Raw genomic sequence first — 20,638 nt, 5'->3', positions numbered from 1 at the left:
CCCATTATCATGTGCAACGTATAAGTGGGGACCAGGACTATAAGCCTTCATGTAATGACCCAGGTTTCCACGGCACCTTCATCAAATAAGAAAGATAAAATCAGCAAAGAATGACTCTTAAAATCCCTTTGTATGGCCTAATGTCTTTATAAAGTGCTTTCAATTATGATGAGATAGTCATTATGAAAACTTAATTGATTTTTGATTTTTAAGCATATTAAAAGAGTACAGTTTGGTGCAATGAACTTCAACATGATTTATTCATATAATTCTGCAGATTTGCAAACATAACATATTCAATAACAGGAACGTTTTCCTCTTCTCTTAAACACATAAGGAGAAAGCTGAAAGTGATGCTAGGGTGTTGTTTCCAATGGACTGCATGATATGATTTCAAAATGAAGCCTGATTGTTAAAGGCACCGTCAGGAGTTTTCAGGTTGTGCTGATTCTGGTGAACCCTCTGGTCAAAATTGGTAGTGTTTTTTTTCTGGGATAAAGACTGCATTTCCCATGAGCACCATCACCAAACATTATAAAGATGTGGCTCTTACCAACCCGTGCTTTTGTTGTGGAAGCAAATGAATGAATACAGAGCTTCTTTTGAATACTGCAGAGTGATGAGCTCATGTATTGATTTATAGCTACGTCAAGTCATCAGCTAACAATGACTTCACTTTGTGAACTCTGAGTTAAACTGTTAGTTAGATTACAAGAGGTGAGCAGATGTACCAGTTTCAAGTTACTGGGTGTCATGATGTGTGCTCGGCAATGATTTTTGAATATTCGAATATTCGTTCACTTTGTAAAAATCGAAGAGTTAGTTTGAATATTTTCTCATTTTGAAAGTACAATTTTTCATTGTTTCACCGGTGCCTGGTTTTCCCGCCAGATAGTGGCTATAGAGCATCTAAAAGCTGTTTGCTAAACTCATTAATAACAGGAGAAGAAGAAAGCTAACTGCATTAAATAGCATAAGAAGAAGAAAACATTAGCGACAGTCGCAACAATTTTTTTCCTTTCTGAATCTCTCACTACTACACACGTATTTCCAGAGACTGAGCATGGCTGTAAAATGTTAACATACACGCCACGCCACCTTGTCACAGAAACACCGATGTATAGAGTGCCCGCTACTAGCAGCACCTCGTCCTGCTGCTGGTTAACGTGACTGCCACACAAACAGGACATTATCGGGACAGGTGTGTGTGTGTTTGTGTGTGTGTGTATGTGGGGGGGTCATTCGAATATCAATCGAATAGATGCCAATGATTATCAAATAGTATTTTGGCTTGAAATGCCCATCCCTAGCTCAGGTGTCCCATTAAATGTCCCATTTTTAGCTAGCAAAGCCTGTGGTTGTAGAGTTTCCCTGTTTAAAACAACACTTAATCAGAAAACATACGTCTTTTTGCTAATCCTGCTCCAGTATCAGCCATGAGGACAAAACATTATGTCAAAAGAATATTATTCATATAAGAAAAAAACCTCCTCCTGCTTGATAACTTAGTCCTCACTATCAAATTTAACCAGCCCAGTTCTAAACAGACACTGCTAGACGAGTGCTGATTGCCCACTCTGCTATTGTAATGAATAATCCGACCTAACCATGAGTTTTAAAATTCAGTATGAAGAAATAACTGCCTGATGAAGTCATTTTACTATGTAGGTCATGAAAAGGCGTCAGTGTGAGAGTGAGACTATTTCTGCCTTTAAAGAGTCTCATGTACTATCACGTCTGATTTTTCAACACGGCCAGAATCAGGGGTCCACTTTTGGTGTGTGTGGAGTAACAGCACTCATGTTGGTACCAGAGGACTGTTTCTGTGTGTGTGAGCTCGGGGTGTTTAGTTCAAATCATCTCCCATCTATTGACTCTTTCATGTTTTCAGGTCTGTTCTAATCAGCTCTGGTCACCCTGCTGTGTTTGACTGTAATTAGATTAAAATGGGACAGGTCTGTGTGTGTGTGCGTGTGTGCGTGTGTGCGTGTGTGTGTGTTGTCTACATCTTTTATCCAACCCCAGGAACCCTTGTGACAAAAATAAACCTTTAATTTGCACGATGAAAAAGAGTTTGCTCAAACAATTATAATTTCCATGATCCTGTTATCAACACCTTCGCTCGCATCGGGGACTTACAGGTGACTGAAGCTCAACCTGCAGTGCCACTGTTCCCATTAAATGTGAAGCTTGATAATAAACCTAGTCAGAAATAAAACAGGTAGATCTATGTACAGGTTGAATTATTCACAATGTGCTACATGTACCCATGTCTTTGTACATTGTGGTGTCAGTACAGAGATATGTCCCTCCTCTGTTCAATGCCCAGACTGGATAAAGCCTTATTTTTACTCCTATGTTCCTCAAGTGAAGGAAACTGTGCTTCTATTTTAAGAAGAAGATAAAAACGTCTCTTATGAGGCTGTTTGCTTTCTCAAAGTGCCATCAAAGTGTTCGAATATCCAAAGGAGACTGTTGAGGGTTTCAAAGACAATGGAAACCAGAGGGGGTTTTGATGCTGCTGGATGTCAAAGCCTCCTTCCCCGAACGAGTTGTGTACTCAGTGAACCAGAATAAGATGTTTTAATATTAGAAACCTCATAGTTTACTGTCCGATACACAAACACACTTGCTTAAAGACAACAGACACACACGTCCTGTCTGTGACCACTCCCTTCTTAGCCAAACCTGGGAGGACCAGCAGGACTCAGGAAAGGATCTGAATGAGCGTCCTGCCTGATGGAACAATAAACTATGTTGAAACAGTGATGAAACCGATCTTGACAAAACAATACACCTATGGCGGAAGTTTTGACGCCGTCATCAATGACTTAAACATTACTGTAAGTCTTTCAACAGTTGATGTTTGATGTTGTGGTTTAGCCCGTCAGAGAGAGGAAAAGGGCCCCAAAGGGGTTTTTTTAGATCATCTTCATTGTTGAAATGTGGTATCACAGCTTTAAGACTCAAGGTAGAACTTCAAAAGGTATGTTTTCAGGAAGTCAGTGTCTGGTTTTTCCATCAGTGGGGTGCAGGTTTAAAATGATGCAATGGTTTCTGATAGATTTCTGTTGTTGAGGGTCTCAAAACCTGGCATACAGGTGCTTTCATTTCATAAAGGAAAAGAAAGAACCTCCCCACATTTTTACACCAACAGGAAAATAAAGAGACTTTGTACCAAAAACTGCTGCTGCTCTCACCAGCCTTTTCTTCTAAACAAAGAGTTTTAGTTCCTCCCTGTCTCTTTAAGCCATCATGTGCCCGGGTGCCTCTCTGCTCATGGGTACTCTCGTCTGTCTCAAGAGACTTGGGCCTCTGTATTTTATTGCACCACTCTATTACAGCCTGTCTTAATGTTAGTCATTCACCCTGAAACCTTAATTCCAGGGAGGAATGCTGTCTTTGTAATGTACCTCAAGGTAATCCCTCTGTAATTTAGGTAATTTCAGACTTCAGTATCTTTCCTGGTTTCCAGAATTATTTGATTGCACCACACACCACTAGGATGTATAAGTTGGAGACGCACAGATGCAGCTCTGTTGGTATCGTAAATCTGCATGTGTGTGTGTGTTTCTTAGATAATGAGACAGATACTGTGAAAGGGGCTGCTTTGTGCTTTCATGTGTTTTGAGGAAAATGGGCCCCCATTAGGGAGACATTAAGTAGGAGTGTAGTTAAAGTTCACAAGGCTGAGATGTGTTTGTGTGAGCGAGCATGTGGCAGAAAAAACTGGTGCATGTGGGGTTTCCAGAAACCAAAATGGTGTCACGTTATAACATTCTGATGATACAGCTTCCTTACTGTATGTGACCTTTATTTAATCCTCCTGTCTGTTTTCGTTTTGACCTGCAGGAGCGTACCTGGTGCCCTATCTCATCCTGCTGATATTGATCGGCATCCCGCTGTTCTTCTTGGAGCTTGCAGTGGGACAGCGCATCCGCAGGGGCAGCATAGGGGTGTGGAACTACATCAGTCCTCGACTCGGGGGCATCGGCTTTGCCAGCTGTGTGGTGAGTCTGACACTGGGGTTTTATTCAACTCTCCTACACAAAGAAGGGTACAAGTGGATTGATATCACAACAGTATAGGACAGACAAGTTATGCTGAGATAGGCATAATGTATACATGGCAACAAATTCAAAGCCATTTTCTTAATTTCATGATGTTTAAAGAACATATATTACATTGTAGATAAGGAATAAATGATGCACCAGTCAACAATGGTGCTTGACAAACAGACATCATGTGAAAGAAAGGGTAAGGAAATAATGGTCCACTCAGTGACTATTCCATCAAGATACCTCTCACTAATTCTTTAAACAAAGTTTGAAAAAGTACATTTATAGTTATGTTATGTAAAAACAAACAAACCTTGGAAGTAAACGTTTTATTCCATTTTAGTTTTTTTCAAAATTACCACAAAACAAATGTCCTCACTTGGCTAGTATAATGAGAAAGTCCTCTGTTAACACATTAGGACTGTTGTTGTGTGTTTAGCCTTTTAACCTAAACCACTTTATATTTTCCTCCTTATGTAGGTTTTTTTCTTGGCAATGCCTTTAAAAGTTTCTGAAAAGGACATCCAGTTATATGATGTGAAAAGACCTTGAAAGTAAATGTTTCATTCAATTCTTATTTTCTTCAAAAAGACCATAAAACAGGAGTTCTACATCACTGTACAGTGATAGTCCAACATTGGTACTACAGGACTGTATGTGTGCTAAACTTAAAACAATCTTTCCTGAAAAACTTCAACACTTTTATATCATATTGCAAGATTTTAAATTTGCATTCCTTTAGAAAAAATGTCTGGATTTCAGGAGTTGTTATAGTTTATGTCTATAATTGCAAAGAGAAGCACTTTGCACTCTGTTAGGTCTTGATGGATGCCAAATAAGCCAAAATAACAGAGTAGTTTCAAAGTCTAGCCCATATTAGTTCAATGTTTGCTATTCTACTTTATTATTTAAAATATGGATGCACTATCTTTCTTCTTCGTGTGTGTCTAAATTTGATTTCCCTCTCTTGTCTGTAGGTGTGCTTCTTTGTGGCTCTCTACTACAATGTCATCATCAGCTGGAGCCTGTTCTATTTCTCCCAGTCCTTCCAGCAGCCTCTGCCCTGGCATGAGTGTCCTCTCGTCAAGAACAAGACCAGTACATGTAAGACAAAATCAGATATATGATTTGAGTGTGTAAGAGTTCTTATACAAGGAGACAAAACTAAGATGTAAATTTTACCATTTTGTCTAAAGATGTGCAGCCAGAGTGTGAGAAAAGTTCGGCGACCACCTACTACTGGTATCGTGAAGCCCTTAACATCTCTGACAGCATCAGTGAGGGTGGAGGACTCAACTGGAAGATGACACTGTGCCTGCTGGCTGCCTGGTCTATGGTTTGCCTCGCCATGATCAAGGGAATCCAGTCATCTGGGAAGGTGAGGAAGATTTTTATTTCGGTTACACTTCCCCCATGGGATTGTGCAGACAGATGCAGAGGTGGAAAAACACCAAACCGAACACACTCCAGGAAAACCTGTGCCAGTACTAAGTCAAATGTTTCGTGTAATAAACTGGGGACACTTACTGCTGTTGTTGGGTCACCAACTGTGGGTACAATCTTTGTATGAGGGTCAGTGTGAAAGCTAACCATGCTTTTACTGACCCTTGTTGTTGAAGCAGTCTTAGGTGGAGTGGTTTGGCAAAAACAAACAAATTGGCACCAAGTGTGGCCGGCATGTTTTTGTGTAATCGCTCAAGAAGTTGGAGTGGTTTTGCATGCCTGCATACACAAATTACTCCTGTTGTTATGTCACCACTGAAGCAAATTCAGATTGAAGCTTTGCTGCTGTGGGCTACAGAAACAATGCAGGGCTTTTTTTTCATCTGCATTTTTAGGGTTGTTAGGGATAGAGGATGACTTCAGTACATAAAGGCAAGGACAAAAACTAGTTGTTTACTATGTAGGGCTTATAAATAATTTAAGCGCCCGCAATACAATAACTATATCCTATACGGTAGGAGAACTATACAGTCCCATATCGATATCTTGTCCCAGTCCTATTTGAGGTAGTATATTAATTCAACTATGGAAGATGAAGCAGTTCATGAGAACAAGAGTGGAAAAGAACAGAGGAAATGGCTTACTACAGCTGCCCTGAAATCTTGGCAGCTTGGCCTATTTAACTACTTTAATACAACTTTTGTACCCTGAAAAATCGGGAACAGTGACAGGAACAAGAGACCGTTTCTCGCCAAGAGGAAAATCCTTTCACACATAATTAGCTCACTTTTTAAGGTAGAGGCTTATTTAGCGCACATGTATTGGTACTTAGTTAAAAAAGACACTGCTAAAGGACTACTGTAATATGACTTGACAAATTTTTCTAATGATATAGCTTCAGATACAAGCCTGAGACCTCATGTGATCTTGTGTGTGGGATTTCTGGATCAGCTTACTTTATCTTAGAGTGGTAAAGCTGACAGTAGCGTGACTAGCATCCGGAAGGGATTAGCCCATTGGCCAAAAGGTTGGCGTTTGCTTGCATACTCACCCCACTCCTCTCTTTTTACAGGTGATCTCTATCATTCCACACTTTCCCATATCATATGACAAGCATTAGCCCGGTGTGCTTCTAAGGTCACAGGCAAGCTTGCACTAATTGGAAAAAATGGTGAAACTTTTTAATCTTCCTAGAGAGTAAGCTTTGATGGGGCAGTCATTTGATTTTGGTATTATCCCCCCCCCTGCTAATGCCAGACCTGCAGAGGGTTACAGTAAAGTTTTGGGTCAAGATGAATACAGTATGTGTGAACTTTGATTTTTCTGCTGCTGAGTAAGTGGTTGAAGATATTTCCTGAACTTAACAAAGTGAAAGAAGGCTTTGTAATAGAGCCAGAATCAGAGCATTAACTTTGCAGCTCTATTTTAAAACAATATTTAGATTAGTTAGTTTTTATGCCACGTTAACTGAATAAAGGGAGAGTTTTTGTAGTCGCCCCCTGCTGGCCGTTAGAAAGAATGCAGATAAAGGACATTTCTGCATTGGCCTCACCTGAAACAAAGAGGTTGCATCCACTTCTCTTATACAGTCAATCAAGCAATGACTCTGCTTTTGAGTAGTCTGTTAGTAAAAAAATGTGGATACACCTTCTCATTCAACGGTTTGTATTTATTTTAATTATTTGAAACACTGTAGATTAATACCAAAGACATCAAAACTATAAAAGAACATATATGGAATTATTCAATTAACAAAAAAGTGTTAAACAAAGCAGAATATGTTTTATATTTTAGATTCTGTAAAGTAGCCCCCTTTTTCCTTCATGACAGCTTTGCACACTCTTGGTATTCTCTCAGTCTGCTTCATGAAGTGGTCTCCTGGAATGGTTTCTAATTAACATGAGCCTTGTCAAGAGTTCATTTGTAGAATGACTTGCCTTCTTAATGTGTTTGAGACCATCAGTTGTGTTGTTCAGAGGTAGGGTTAGTACACAATGGATAGCCCTATTTGACTACTGTTGTAATCCAGATTATGGCAAAACCAGATTATTTCATAGTTTTGATGTCTTCAGTATTAATCTACAATGTTGAAAATAATTGAAATAAATAAAATGAATGAGAAGGATTGTCCAAACTTTTGACTGGTAGCGTATGTATGGTATTAAAACATGAAGTGTATGATACAGTTTTAGGTGAATGAGGGTTAAATGCAAAGGGACTGCCCTTAAAATATAAAAGCAGGGATGGTTCAGGCGGTTCAAGCTCATGCCCCATATACAGAAGCTATAGCCCTTGTTGAAGCGGTTGCTGGTTCAACTCCTGGTCTCGACCACTCTCTGCTCTCCACACTTCCTGTCTATCTTTAGCTCTTTTCAAATACAGGCAAAAAAGGCCCAAAAATACAACTTAAAAAAGGAATAAATAAATAAGTATTTAATAGATAAATAAATAAAAGAGCAATAGAGGTAATGACCTGGAATGAATTCATCATTATTATTTTTTTCTTTACTATTAACATATTGTCCGTACTTTTATTATTATTTATGTTTTTTTCTGTGTTTTCTGTTGTTGATCTTTTTTTTTTTTAAGTTAGTAATCCATATTATGGCAAAACCATATTTCATAGTTTTGATTTCTTCCGTTTTAATCCACAATGTTGAAAATAATTAAATTAAATAAAAACCCATAGCCCTAACATAGCCCTAACCAGCTAAATGAGGTTCCCCGCCTCTCCTCCAGATACAGTCCTTAGCTCAAGTCTTATCCCGGCTGCTGTCTGCTCTTAGCTCGACTCCAACCACTCCTTGTCTTTCACGCAGCATTCATCACAACAGCTGCAGACAAAACAAGATGGACGCCTCGCACAACAGAGGTGCTGTAATCTTGGCCTGTGCCACAGAAGCTTCACAGTGCTAGACAGTCTCATTTCCCCTGCCAGCAACATGCCTCTTCCTGGCCAGAAATGTCACTGATAACCACAATCAGCGTCACAATCACTATCACAACTGAAGGGGTTGGTAGAGAGGATGTTCCACTGAGACAGTGTGTTGTAGCTGAAATGAATCTCTAAAATAAGGATGCATGTGTTGAGTTTGTGTGAAGAAAAAAAAAAAAACAGTCAAAAAGGAATCACCAAGCTTCTGGTTCGTGGTACAGTTTTTGCCAGATGGTCTTTCTTCGACTACCTGGTGAGTTTGGATGGCCTTTTGAGTCGGCCCCAGTGGAAATGGGCATGAACTTTCCCTCGAAGGGGCCAGCTCCAAGTGTCTTTGAAGTTTAATCAGCACTGTGCGGCACAAAAGAATATTAATGCCCTCTCCATCCGTGTTCACAAAAGGCTCTTTTTTCCAAAGAATATCCCTACAGCGATCTGCATTTCTCTCCCATTTTTGTGTGTGTGTGGGTGGGCGTGAAAGGGATCAGACCATTTTGGTTTCCATGGTTATACGCGCTCTTTTGGCTTGGCTTGATTGTCAAGAGTGTGTCAAAAAGACGATGGGGGGAGGGGAGCGCTGGAAAAAGATGAAATTCAAGTGTTTTTAAAGTTTCCAAACAACATTTTAAGTATCAAATCACACGTCAGATAAAGACTTTTAAGATGTGAAATAACCTTCAGATTACCGACAGTGCATACAGACGTTTACATGTCCCGCTGTAATCATGAGAAAACTGAACTTTTTCTATCAGAGCATGAAGATAACAGTTCAGTTCTTTCTGTTTGACCTTTACAAGCAGCGCATGTTATCTGCCATGACATATAATCTATCATTCTCTCCTTTGATAGAGAATAAGACTGAGGTTACAAAGGAGGAGATATCTGCTTATCACACTGAATAGCAGCCTGTCTGGCTTTGTGCTGACCAAGGCTGAGAGTGTGTCCTTAAAAAAAAGGGGCACAGTGCTGGGAGCTTAAACCAGAAAGAGGGCCAATAAGCAGGGGTGTGTCCAGACCTTTTTGGACTGGGGCACTGACATAGGCAGGGGTGGCCCAGGTATGTACGCGCGTACACACAATATATATCATGTAGCCTCTATGACTTCATCTGTTATATCCATAGACTGTATAAATAATGAACGTAGTATCCGTGACGTCATCTGTTTCTGAAGCGCTGTTTTGAGGCCAATCTTCGGCGGGAGCCATATTGGAAATGTTGAACTCAACCAAGCAGCAACTTCCTGTCTTAAAATATGAGTCCAATGCGGAAGTGCTAAAAACTGCAGTTCATCGAGGATCCGCTTGAGGCTGGCGCCGGAAGTACCAGAAACCACGTACACACCAAGCGAGCCGGATGCTCCCCTGGTGGTGAAGCTTTCAGCAGTGTGTCTGCCCCCTGGTGTCTGGCTGAAGTATAGGTAAAAAAAATGCGTCCCCCCCCATTCATTTGAATGGGGGAGCAGTCAAACTTTAAAAAATAAATACACGTGGTACGAATGTTTCTCACATCTGTATGCTGTGGTGATATGTAGTTAGTATTTGACAGTTTTGTGTCCAAGGCCTCTTTTTTCTGAAAAGTTTATTTTTCGTTAGTTATTAGAGTTTAAAAAACGGGGTTTTACTTCCTGGTTTCCTTTGATTCACAGCCGCCGTAGAGTGAAACTTCAAAGGACACACAGCGTCTTGTGACGCTACGCTGTAGGGTGGAGCTTATTACAGGGGCTTCACAGGCTCTGGCTGCACAATGGCGGCGCCCAGGAGCGGGATTTTTTGGCTTCAGAACCATACAACAGGAAGAGGCGGAGCAATGCTGTCCATTTTTATTTACAGTCTATGGTTCACACCAATTCAAAACAGACGATCTTAACATCGTTTGACAGCAGCAATAGACCCTCTGCCCCGTCCCCCCCTGCCCAGTGAGAAACAAAGTCCCCATGATCCTATAATGGGTCCTCCAGTCAACAATCCCATTTACACGTGTGCAAATTGTGGCGTAGGACACCTAGATCTGGAAACCTTGAAAGTCCACCAATCGTGGCGGAAGCCTACGATTGGCCTCAAAACAGCGCTTCAGAAACAGATGGGTGACGTCACAAATACTACGTCCATATTTTATACAGTCCTTGAACTCATCCTAACAAGCGAGTGTGACGTAAAGAGGCGGGCTTTGAGCTTCCTAGCCAACAGCTAGTGTTCCCGCCTTTCAATCAAGTCAGCTGTGACTCTCGTAATAGAAAACTCGTAATCTTAATATCCTCTAAATTGCAGCGTTATGAAAAAATTCACCCACCGTACAGTGTGTGCCGATCGGGAAATGAGCTATCCAGACTACACTTGTTTTTTGTACCAGGCTGTAAACATGTTTATTTCTGCTGTAAAGATCGGCTTTTTTGAATTTGTGTGTATGTGGTTTCCGGTGTTTCTGCAGCCAGCCTCAAGTGGACACTTGATGAACTGCCATTTTTAACACTTCCGCGTTGGCCTCAATTCTCATGGCCGGAGGTTGCCGCTTGGTTATATCCCTCTGTGTATTCTTTGTCTTTAAAAGAAACACAACAGAGTGGTAAATCTTCTTAGCTTAACTTCTTTGTACCGGATTGCTCGACAGTAAGGCTAAGGCCTTAACTCCACCTCTTTGCTCATTTCTAACCAATGGTTGACGCCTCTGAGACCATGTTTTATACAGTCTATGCTCCGATCTGTCAAATAGCCAATCATAGTGAAGGATTTTGGGGTGGCATCTTGGAGAGCCAGTTAGATTTCAGGCAGCCCTTGCATCCCAGATTCCCCCCCCCCCCTTGGAATTGCTGTTGTTGGTGTTCAGTTAAAACATTAATGTCAGTGTAAATTTTGTGGCACAACACTAGTAGGGACTTTCCCAGTACTGTCCCCTGTGGAGGTCTAACGAACCTGTTAAACTCTCACAACTTATACATTACAAAAAGACAAGGCTACATTAAAGGGTCTCCTTTCAAGCAACATATGGACCACCATGTAAGAGACTCAACGTCTATGAATCACACTAACCGAGCGTATGACTCAGCCCCCAAAACCATCTCTCAATGCCTGCACCCAAACCACACTGCCAGTCCTATAAAGCAATGTGTCACAGTTCAGCATCTGAGTCAGGCCTCTCAGTCCTCTAAGTATTACCCCGTCTACACAGAGAAGGAGGGGAAAGAAAAAAAAAAAAGACGGGAGAGGCCCACTGTCTAATTAGCAAGATAATTGGACAAAGGGTCTCGCAGAGGCTCTAACAGATGAGGCCCGGGACCCTGCTGATGCTAGTTGCACAACTTTTTTAAGGTACATTAAGCCATCACTACCACGTGAACATTAACTTGGATTGTTAAAGGTGCATAATAGAGGTGCTGTTTGGATTGAGATATATGTAGTGACTTCCAAGTTTTGACTTCCTGATAAAAGTCAACAAAGAAGTTTGTTTTAAGGCCTACATTAACATAAAGACATTAAATCGCTTAGCCTTCCTGTTATGTTTGTTTCTGAGGGACAGCAATAATGACCCGGGACATTTTTAATGATCCGATAATTCCAATAAGCATTTTTTAAATCTCATTATTAACTCCATTACTAACCATTTAAATCAACATTTAGTGCAATGGTGTTCTTTAATCCTCACAGATCATGGTTCAATGAGGATAACTCACTCGTTTTTCATGATAATTCATGTTAGAACTTTTTCAATGTACCTTGAAAAGCCCTAAATAAAAATGCAATAAAATTACATGACATAGATTTTTTTTTTTTTAAGTGGTGATGTTGATAAATTAACAGGAGACACCTCTTCTGTCACATGCTGCCCAGATTTTGATGCTGTATTTAGCTGGTTTGGAAGACATATATTACATTAAAAGGAAGGAACCTCTGAATACCACTAGCCATTCATCCACTGTGACATTAGAAATACAAAATAATACTTTTAATTATTATTATTATTTTTTTTACTTTAAAATGGGTCAATTTGACCCGCAACATTACAGGAGGGTTAAAAAGAGCTGCTTGGAAATATTCTTGTTTACTATTAACACATAAAAAAACCCTCTAAAATACACCTTTGACACTTGGAGTAAAGACTGAGATCCTTGATGAATCACAAATGAGAGAACAAGGAGCAAACAATGAAGCTTATTTCACCTGAGATACACTTTAATCTACATCCTCGGTTCAGAACTGGTGGGATGGGACTCAAAAGTGGATCACAGAACCCTCTTCAGTGAGTCACAAAAAGTGTTTACTGCACCTTTACTTTGACTGACTAATTCCTGGGAAGTGGTGCACTTGCAGTAGTCAGATAGTTTATCCATACTCCAACACAGTCTGATGTGGTGATTCACCTTAATGCAGGCTGTCACCCACCATTTAACATATTTACTGAATTTGGGCTGGGACTGTCATTAAGAGGTGGTGATGGACTCTGGAGCCAGACCAATTAAGAGCTACTATTTACATGAAACAGAACTGTGAGGGTTTGTTTCTCTGCCTGCTGAAATTATAATGTTAGTGTGGGTTTATCATGAAGTGTAACCACAGTTGTCTGAAGACAGTTTTGTGAAAAAGGCTCTTCTCAGAAAGGAAGTGATTGTTGCAAAGATATCTGAATGGTACTGAGAATAATAGGAGATTATAATCTACTTACTTTCATTTTTTTCCTGCTTGCATAACGTTTTTAAAAAGGTTATTGAGTCTAATAAAATCTATAAAAATATTTTAAAAAATGAATCTATTTATTTAAATATTTCTGCTGCCTTCCATAACTGTTAACTGCTGGACAATAAAGCTTCACATTTAAAGTTAAAGTTTTACCTGAAGCTGTTACAGCTCTAGTCATACATTCATTTTTGGCTTTTTAGTTTATGATGGTATTTTTTGGGCGCTTTTACACCTTTATTTTATAGAGGAGAAGACAATGGATAGCGTGGGGAACTGGGAAAGAGTGGGAGAATGACATGGAGGGAGGCCTCAGGCTGGTTTGAACCTGGACCACCTGCTACATGGGCACCCAACTTAACCATTAGACTAAGTTTGCACCCCATTTTTGGCTTTCAATGTGCCACATTAAGAGGAAAAATGTGATATTATATGATATTTAGTGTGATTGAACTAATTGGTGCTGGTATATTTTGCTGAGATGTGCATGTAAACGGTCTTTTTAATTCTCTTACAGGTGATGTACTTCAGCTCCCTGTTCCCGTACGTTGTGTTGTTCTGCTTCCTCGTGCGGTCTCTGCTCCTGGAGGGCTCCATGGATGGGATCAGGCACATGTTTACACCCAAGGTAAAGCGGCTTTCAAACTCTAACCATTGTTTTTCTTTTAAGTGTTGATGCTTAAGTACAGAAGAGATGAATAGACAAGGGTGATAGGTTAGAGAGGAAATAGAGAGGTGTTTGGCGTGAAGTGAAACCACGGGGGAGAAAGTTGTTTGCAGTGACATTTAACACAAAAAGATATTGTCTCCTTGTGACTGATTAAGAGAGTTCCTTTGTTCTATAAGACTTCTATAAGGCCAAGTGTGTCCTATTCCTAAATAGTGTGTTTTATTGTGTGACTACTTTCCAACAGTCTTCATAAGTTAAACATTAGGAGTACACATCCAGCCTTTGTGCATCACCATCCAGCCTCAGTTAAATTGAATTCACAGACTGTTGTAAAAAAAAAAAAAAAGGTGAACTGACTCTGAACTCAAAAATTGAATCCGCACCGTGATTGGCTGACTCCTTAGCGGTAACCAGCCAATGACACATAAGGCTGCAGGAATCATGTCGCCATGGAAACTGCAGGAGTTACTGAGGCTTTATGTAACCAACCAGCCGAGGAAGACGTTCACTCACGGCTCAGTCTGACCGTCTGTCTGGATCATGTGTCTGCAGCTCAGCCTCCACGGTTGACGTCTTAAGACTTCAAAGGGACGCGTTCTGTCACCGTCTTTCTCCGTGTGTTACCTGCAAACATCAAAGTCCTGCTGCGTGTGAGTGTGTGTGCGAGTCTGTGTGTGCATGCGTGCGTGCATGTGTGTGTGTGTGTGTGCTGCTTTGTTTGAGATCGCTGCAACAGAAAACCATCACGAGGAAGCTGTCAAGATGCCAGCTGTCATTTGGGAAGATGGTAGAATAAGAATCTGCAAGATACAGACAGAGATAAATGTTAGAATGTTTTTTTGATCTTCTAATGAAATAATCCTAAAATATTGAACAGGATGAGGAATGTTGACTGATATCACAGATTGTTTGATATGTAATTGAACGTTATGCAAACTAGAATCCTGACATGGTGAGCAGAACCCTATACGGCCAAATTCCACCATCTCCGTACCCGGTCCGTCTCCGACCTGGTAGGTTTCTATTCTAGTCAATGTGTTAACTTCCACTGGATACACTCTGTTGCGTCTCTGATCCCTCAGGTCGGAATGCAATGGATCAGATGCGCAAGGCTTCTATTTTTGCCGGATGCACAACGCATCAATCTCAACAGAGCAGATGGAGCGGGACAGGAAGTCAGGCAACCAAACAAAATGAAAACAATCCAGTATTTTCAGAATAAAACACTCTGTGTTATCACCAGATCATATTTCACTTAACTACGACAACAAACCGTCATGATGAGCGGAGCCAGGCCTGGAGTCAACAGGTCAGAGGTTTTCAGAGGACCAGAAAGACAATAAGGATAAAGTGAGGAGGAGGATCATCCTTGATTCAGTGATTACTGCAAGAAAACCTCGGCCACATGACTCCAGCTCTCCGGTGGTCCTACTCCAAAGCACGGAGCAGGATCGCAGTGGATCTGAGAGGTGGGAGTCCCGTGTTAGGCACTCTCTAACTTGCATAACTTCTTGCTCACTATACATGATCCATTTGATTACTGGGCTGAAAACTAAAGACATAAAGACAGTAACACTTCCCATGCATCAGATTCTTATTGGCCTACTTGCGAGATGAATTGACTTTCACATCTGTGCCCGGTAACTGTCAATATTTCCTGACAACCGAGACCAGCCTGAGACGGAAACTTACATCTGTACCACAGTGTTAACCCATATAGAGTGCTAACTGAATCTAACGTCTTTGCCGTCAGAGGTGAAATTTGCTGGACTTCTGATATGACACTGACATCAAATCAGGTTGTCCCTTGATTCCCTTTTGTTGTTGAGCTTTAATCGCCATTGTTATGGGGTTTTGACCAATCAGAATCGAGTATTCAACACAGCTGAGTAACAATCATCCATAAAATAACCTTAAAGATACAGAGTCATGAAGATTGTTGAAACTTCAGAACCTTTTAACTTTGAGCTTTACTTACACCTGCACTATTACATACCAAACTCAAATCAGTCTATTCCTCACATACACACAATATTTATATTTATAATTTTACATGTATTATTGTTTAGGTATGCTGCTCCTTGCAGTCTAAATACTCTTGCTTGTCTTCTTTTGTCCTTTTATTGTGGCTTTATATGGGACCTGATAATCAAAGTTTCGTTCCATCTCCTGCGACAGCTTGTGTTGGTATGACAATAAAAAACTTTGAATCCTTGAATCCTTTTACTGTCCTCTTGACACAATGTTTCATGCAGCCTTGTGAAGTACCATACACAGAAAGACTTTAGCTTTAAACCTAGAAAAAAGATACAGCCCACTATCAATAACAGCAGAGCCTACGTTATCCCCAAATGAATTTTTTAAAGCTCATAAAATCTGTAATAGTTTATGGGATTACTTACAGCTACAAAGTTACGTGCAAGAGATCTGCGGCTGTACTCGCATAACTCTCAGTAATGTCCTTAACTGTTTCCTGTGTCACCAAACTAAGCCAACTCTATCTGTGTCTTCTTTCAGTTGGGGATCATGTTGGAGCCGAAGGTTTGGCGGGAAGCTGCCACACAGGTCTTCTTCGCCCTAGGCCTCGGCTTCGGCGGCGTCATCGCCTTCTCCAGCTACAACAAGCGGGACAACAACTGCCACTTCGACGCCGTCTTGGTGTCTTTTATCAACTTCTTCACCTCTGTGCTGGCCACCCTGGTGGTGTTTGCTGTTCTGGGCTTCAAAGCCAACATCATGATCAGCAAGTGTGTCGCTCTGTGAGTACAAGCGTCCCCTCACCTTGAGTATTTTTAGAGAGCAGCTGAGTTTCCTGTAGGCTATCAAAGAGCAGATCAGGAGGGTGAGGTGTTAAAGTAGCAAGATTTGTCAAAACTTGCTTGTGTCCTTTTTTTAGAGAGTGAGATGTTTCTGTAGAATTTTATTTGTCCTACGTTGGTAACAGAAGCTATGACAGGAACAATGTGGTTTATCTATCTTTATGTCTCTGGGCAAGCTTTCTCTAAACAACTGTGCTGCATAAAGCTCAATTCCCCAAACCCAGACCTCCCAAAATAATCGCAAAGGCAAGGCCACAAGTAGAGCAAGGTAATACTCAACATCTGAGTATTTAAAGGGGATAAATAATGAATTCAACCTGTTTTTATCTGTGCTGACAAAAAGTTTTTTTTTTTGTTACATGCCCTTCTTACTAGCTTTCTATCTACAGTAGAAGACCAAGGAGCAAATCTCCTATAAAAGCAATTATAAATAGTTTTTAGAGTTAAAATTTGAGTAAAAAAATCCCCTTAAAGATTGTCTGTCTCACTCGAGTCATCAGGAGATATCAGCCTTCTGAAACACCTCACAGAGCTGACATTAGCTTAATTAGTAAACTAGCTTTAAACAGGGATGTAAGGATACACTCAACCCAAGATTCGATTCAAATCCTGATTTTTGGTTCACGATACGATTCACTCACGATTCTCTGACGATGTTAAAGAAAACTGGATTAAACTCAAAATTTAGATAACTATTATTTTATTTCAATTCTCAGATATGGACCTTGCAATATATATTTTTTCTCTTATACTTCTTTGTAAACAAAGTAATCCTTTTTCATTTTTAAGGTGTGTTGCAACTCAAATAAAACCACTGCACACTTTTGTCCTGTACCTTGCAAAAAAACTAAAATCATCATACAAAAATACCTTGTTGGAAAATTTCAGAACAGTTATAGAGAAATGGACAGCGAACAATTCCCAAATGAAAGTGGTAAATATTAAAACAAAATAAGGTAAATCTCTTTAAATGAGGGATGTAAATTTCAAGTATTCTCCTTTGATCGATTATTGTTAAATCATTAAAAAAACAAAACTTTTCCATATCAAAAATAATGCCAAGGGGCGCTGGCAGCCTAGCGGTCCAAGTGCCCCACATACAGAGGCTACAGTTCTCGTTGCGGGGGTCGCCGGTTCGATTCCCAACCATTTCCTGCATGTCCTCCCCCACTCTCTACTCCCCACATTTCCTGTCTCTCTTCAGCTGTCCTATAAAATAAAAGCAAAAAGGCCAAAAATATAACTTTAAAAAATAAAAATAATGCCAAATGCGTTTTTTTCCCCTAAATCAAATTTTCCTTCACAACACAATATATATAACTGACGGTATTAAATAGCTACGGATTGTATTGAGGTGTTCAAAATGTTAAACACACTGAATATCAACGTGTGGAGCAGGCTCATAATCTCTGTGGACATACAGTCATAAAAGTGAAGGCTCAGACTTCAACAAGAGAACTGAACAGAACCATATTTCAGACTCACAGTGTCCAGTTTTCTGTGTATTCGTTCTTATTGAGAAAAATAAGCATGTGAACGTGGTCAGGTGTCAGCTGGGAGAGCAACCGGGTCATAATCAGTCCAGCAGGGGGGGAAAAAAAGCGCTCGTGGAGACCTGTCACTCAGCTGCAGCCCCCAGCTGAGCGTCTCCGCTGTGCGCAACACCTTTAGTCAGCTGATTCACATTGAAACATGCTTTGAACTTAATATCCAGATACAAATTTTGATGAATCGATTTTAATCCTTACATCCCTAGCTTTAAACAATAAAACATGCTAGTAAAAGTTTTTCAAATCTATTTATGATGGCTTAAAATGAAGAGTCTGCATTTCTGTACATCTGGTTATAAACATTGTGTAGAGAAGAATTGATGACATGTGCAGTACAATAATGGTTCGCATGCCGCATTTAGCACCAATTGCTAACTATCAGTAACTTCTGTCTTTTTTAGGAACACTAACAGGATTGTGACGTTGTTGGGCAATGGCATTGAAGAAACCCTGATCCCCCATCACATCAACCTCACTCTTCCCAACCAGATCAGCAAAGAGGACTACGCTGACATGTTGGATGTCATCAAAAGGGTGAAGGAGGGCGACTTTCCCAAACTGGGACTGGATGCCTGCAGCATCGAGGACGAGCTCAATAAGGTAGTCACCAAATAACAAACAACTCTTACATATCAGTGCAACAACAGTTTTACCATTCTCCCTGCTACACTGTTATGTCTGAAGGTTGTTAATCTGCCCGTACGTTCCACCGTTTTCTGCTAACGTTCAACAAAAATATCTCTCAAAGGAAGGGAAGGAATTACGCCTGCTCAACAGCTGAGAGGCTCTTAATGTAAAACAGATGAGTCTATTGAGTTATCAAGATACTTAAAAAACAGGGTAATTAGAAAACGAAGAATCACAAATCCCTGAAAGAGGCCTATTTCAAATAACAGCCGACTAATTCAGGGTTGAATGAAGCCCCATGCTACTAGTTTGTAACCTCTCTTCTCTCTCTAACAGGCGGTGCAAGGCACAGGTCTGGCTTTTATTGCCTTCACGGAGGCCATGACCCACTTCCCAGCCTCACCCTTCTGGTCGGTCATGTTCTTCCTCATGCTGGTTAACCTCGGCCTGGGTAGCATGTTCGGCACCATAGAGGGCATCCTCACTCCGCTGATAGACACTTTCAAAGTCCGCAAGGAATTTCTAACAGGTTTGAGAGACGTCTAATATTTTAATCTTGTAAAGCAAAAGTTAAGTGTGATATATCAAGCCATACATCTGTTTTCCCAAAGTGTGCAATCTGAAGGTATTATGTAAAAGACTTGGGTACATATAGATCCAAACTAATTCTGTGGGTGCAGATAGACGGAGGCAGTATTGGTAACATATCTTGCAAAAGTGGGCGGATGCAGGATTGCAAAATGTGATATGTAGACTTTGCTTGCAGTGAACAATGAGGTTATCTTTGTCCAGCACAAATCCTGTGGATGTCTTTGAAATGTGAAGTAATTCTATTAGGGAATAGGAAACTGCAACAAAGCACTGCAACTTATCCAGACATCATGGATTATGTAATAAAAGTAATGGAAATATTTTCATAGCTAGAGTTTTACAAAGAATTAACAGCACATTATACTTGTATTTCATAATGCACCATCAAGCAGATACATGAACCTAAGAGTTAGCATAATTTAATATTCTTTTGATGGGAAATATGTTCATTTATTATGTTTTTATGTCATTATGTCAGGACAAATTTGGAATATGTACTTTTAGTTTGATACTCTAACACATCTATCAGTGTGCACAGTAACTGACCTGCTCCTCTCCTGCAGTGGGATGCTGCGTGTTGGCCTTCTCCATTGGTCTCCTGTTTGTCCAGCGCTCAGGGAACTACTATGTGGCCATGTTCGACGACTACTCAGCTACTTTGCCTCTGCTCATAGTGGTTGTACTGGAGAATGTGGCCGTAGCTTGGGTCTATGGGATTGATAAGTAAGTACACCACACACCATGCTTATTGATTCATTTCTTATGAATTATTTATTATTTGGAGCATTAAAAAAAGTGTATGTTTATTGTACAATCACATAGTTTTGGTCAAATGCTTTAATGGTAGTCATTTCCTTGGCTTATGAATGTACTGGAGATAAATACAATGCTGTATCGTCTGCGTAGAGACAGACTTTTAATGGATGATTCTCTATTTGAAGCATAAAATCAACACCATAGTTTATTACACTTCTCACACTGGTAGAGACAGACTTGCTACTTTAATTGTGACAGTTTCTTTGGTTTTACAGAATCAGTACATACACAGAGTTTTCATTTCATATTTATACATTTCTCTTGTATTTGAGGCATTAAAACAGAGTAAAAGTGCATCATACTTATCATATAGAATAGAATGTACTTTATTAATCCCTAAGGGAAATTCATATTTTTTCAAATTTATATGAGATCATAATGAAGTAAACCTCAGTATCATCTGTATCTTGGCCAACTTTTAAGATTTAATCATTACTTGTTACATAATAAAAAACCTCTCA

At 40.1% G+C, this 20,638-nt stretch overlaps 1 protein-coding gene across 1 annotated transcript in view; it reads left to right on the top strand.

The window, feature by feature from the left end:
* The window catches only part of slc6a15 (solute carrier family 6 member 15), a 28,188-nt gene that overhangs the window by 3,220 nt on the left and 4,330 nt on the right, over positions 1-20,638 (top strand). Inside the window, exons 3-10 of the mRNA XM_034685572.1 lie at positions 3,853-4,010; positions 5,036-5,162; positions 5,255-5,436; positions 13,622-13,732; positions 16,292-16,533; positions 18,545-18,743; positions 19,107-19,299; positions 19,925-20,084. Coding sequence (XP_034541463.1) covers positions 3,853-4,010; positions 5,036-5,162; positions 5,255-5,436; positions 13,622-13,732; positions 16,292-16,533; positions 18,545-18,743; positions 19,107-19,299; positions 19,925-20,084 — 1,372 coding nt within the window. The remainder of the gene's footprint in view (positions 1-3,852; positions 4,011-5,035; positions 5,163-5,254; positions 5,437-13,621; positions 13,733-16,291; positions 16,534-18,544; positions 18,744-19,106; positions 19,300-19,924; positions 20,085-20,638) is intronic.

The sequence above is a fragment of the Notolabrus celidotus genome, chromosome 6 (genome assembly GCF_009762535.1).
Source record: "Notolabrus celidotus isolate fNotCel1 chromosome 6, fNotCel1.pri, whole genome shotgun sequence".
In the NCBI taxonomy this organism is placed as follows: Eukaryota; Metazoa; Chordata; class Actinopteri; order Labriformes; family Labridae; genus Notolabrus; species Notolabrus celidotus.
The sequence above is the reverse complement of the archived record's forward strand: the minus strand, read 5'-3'. Positions and strand labels throughout refer to the sequence as shown.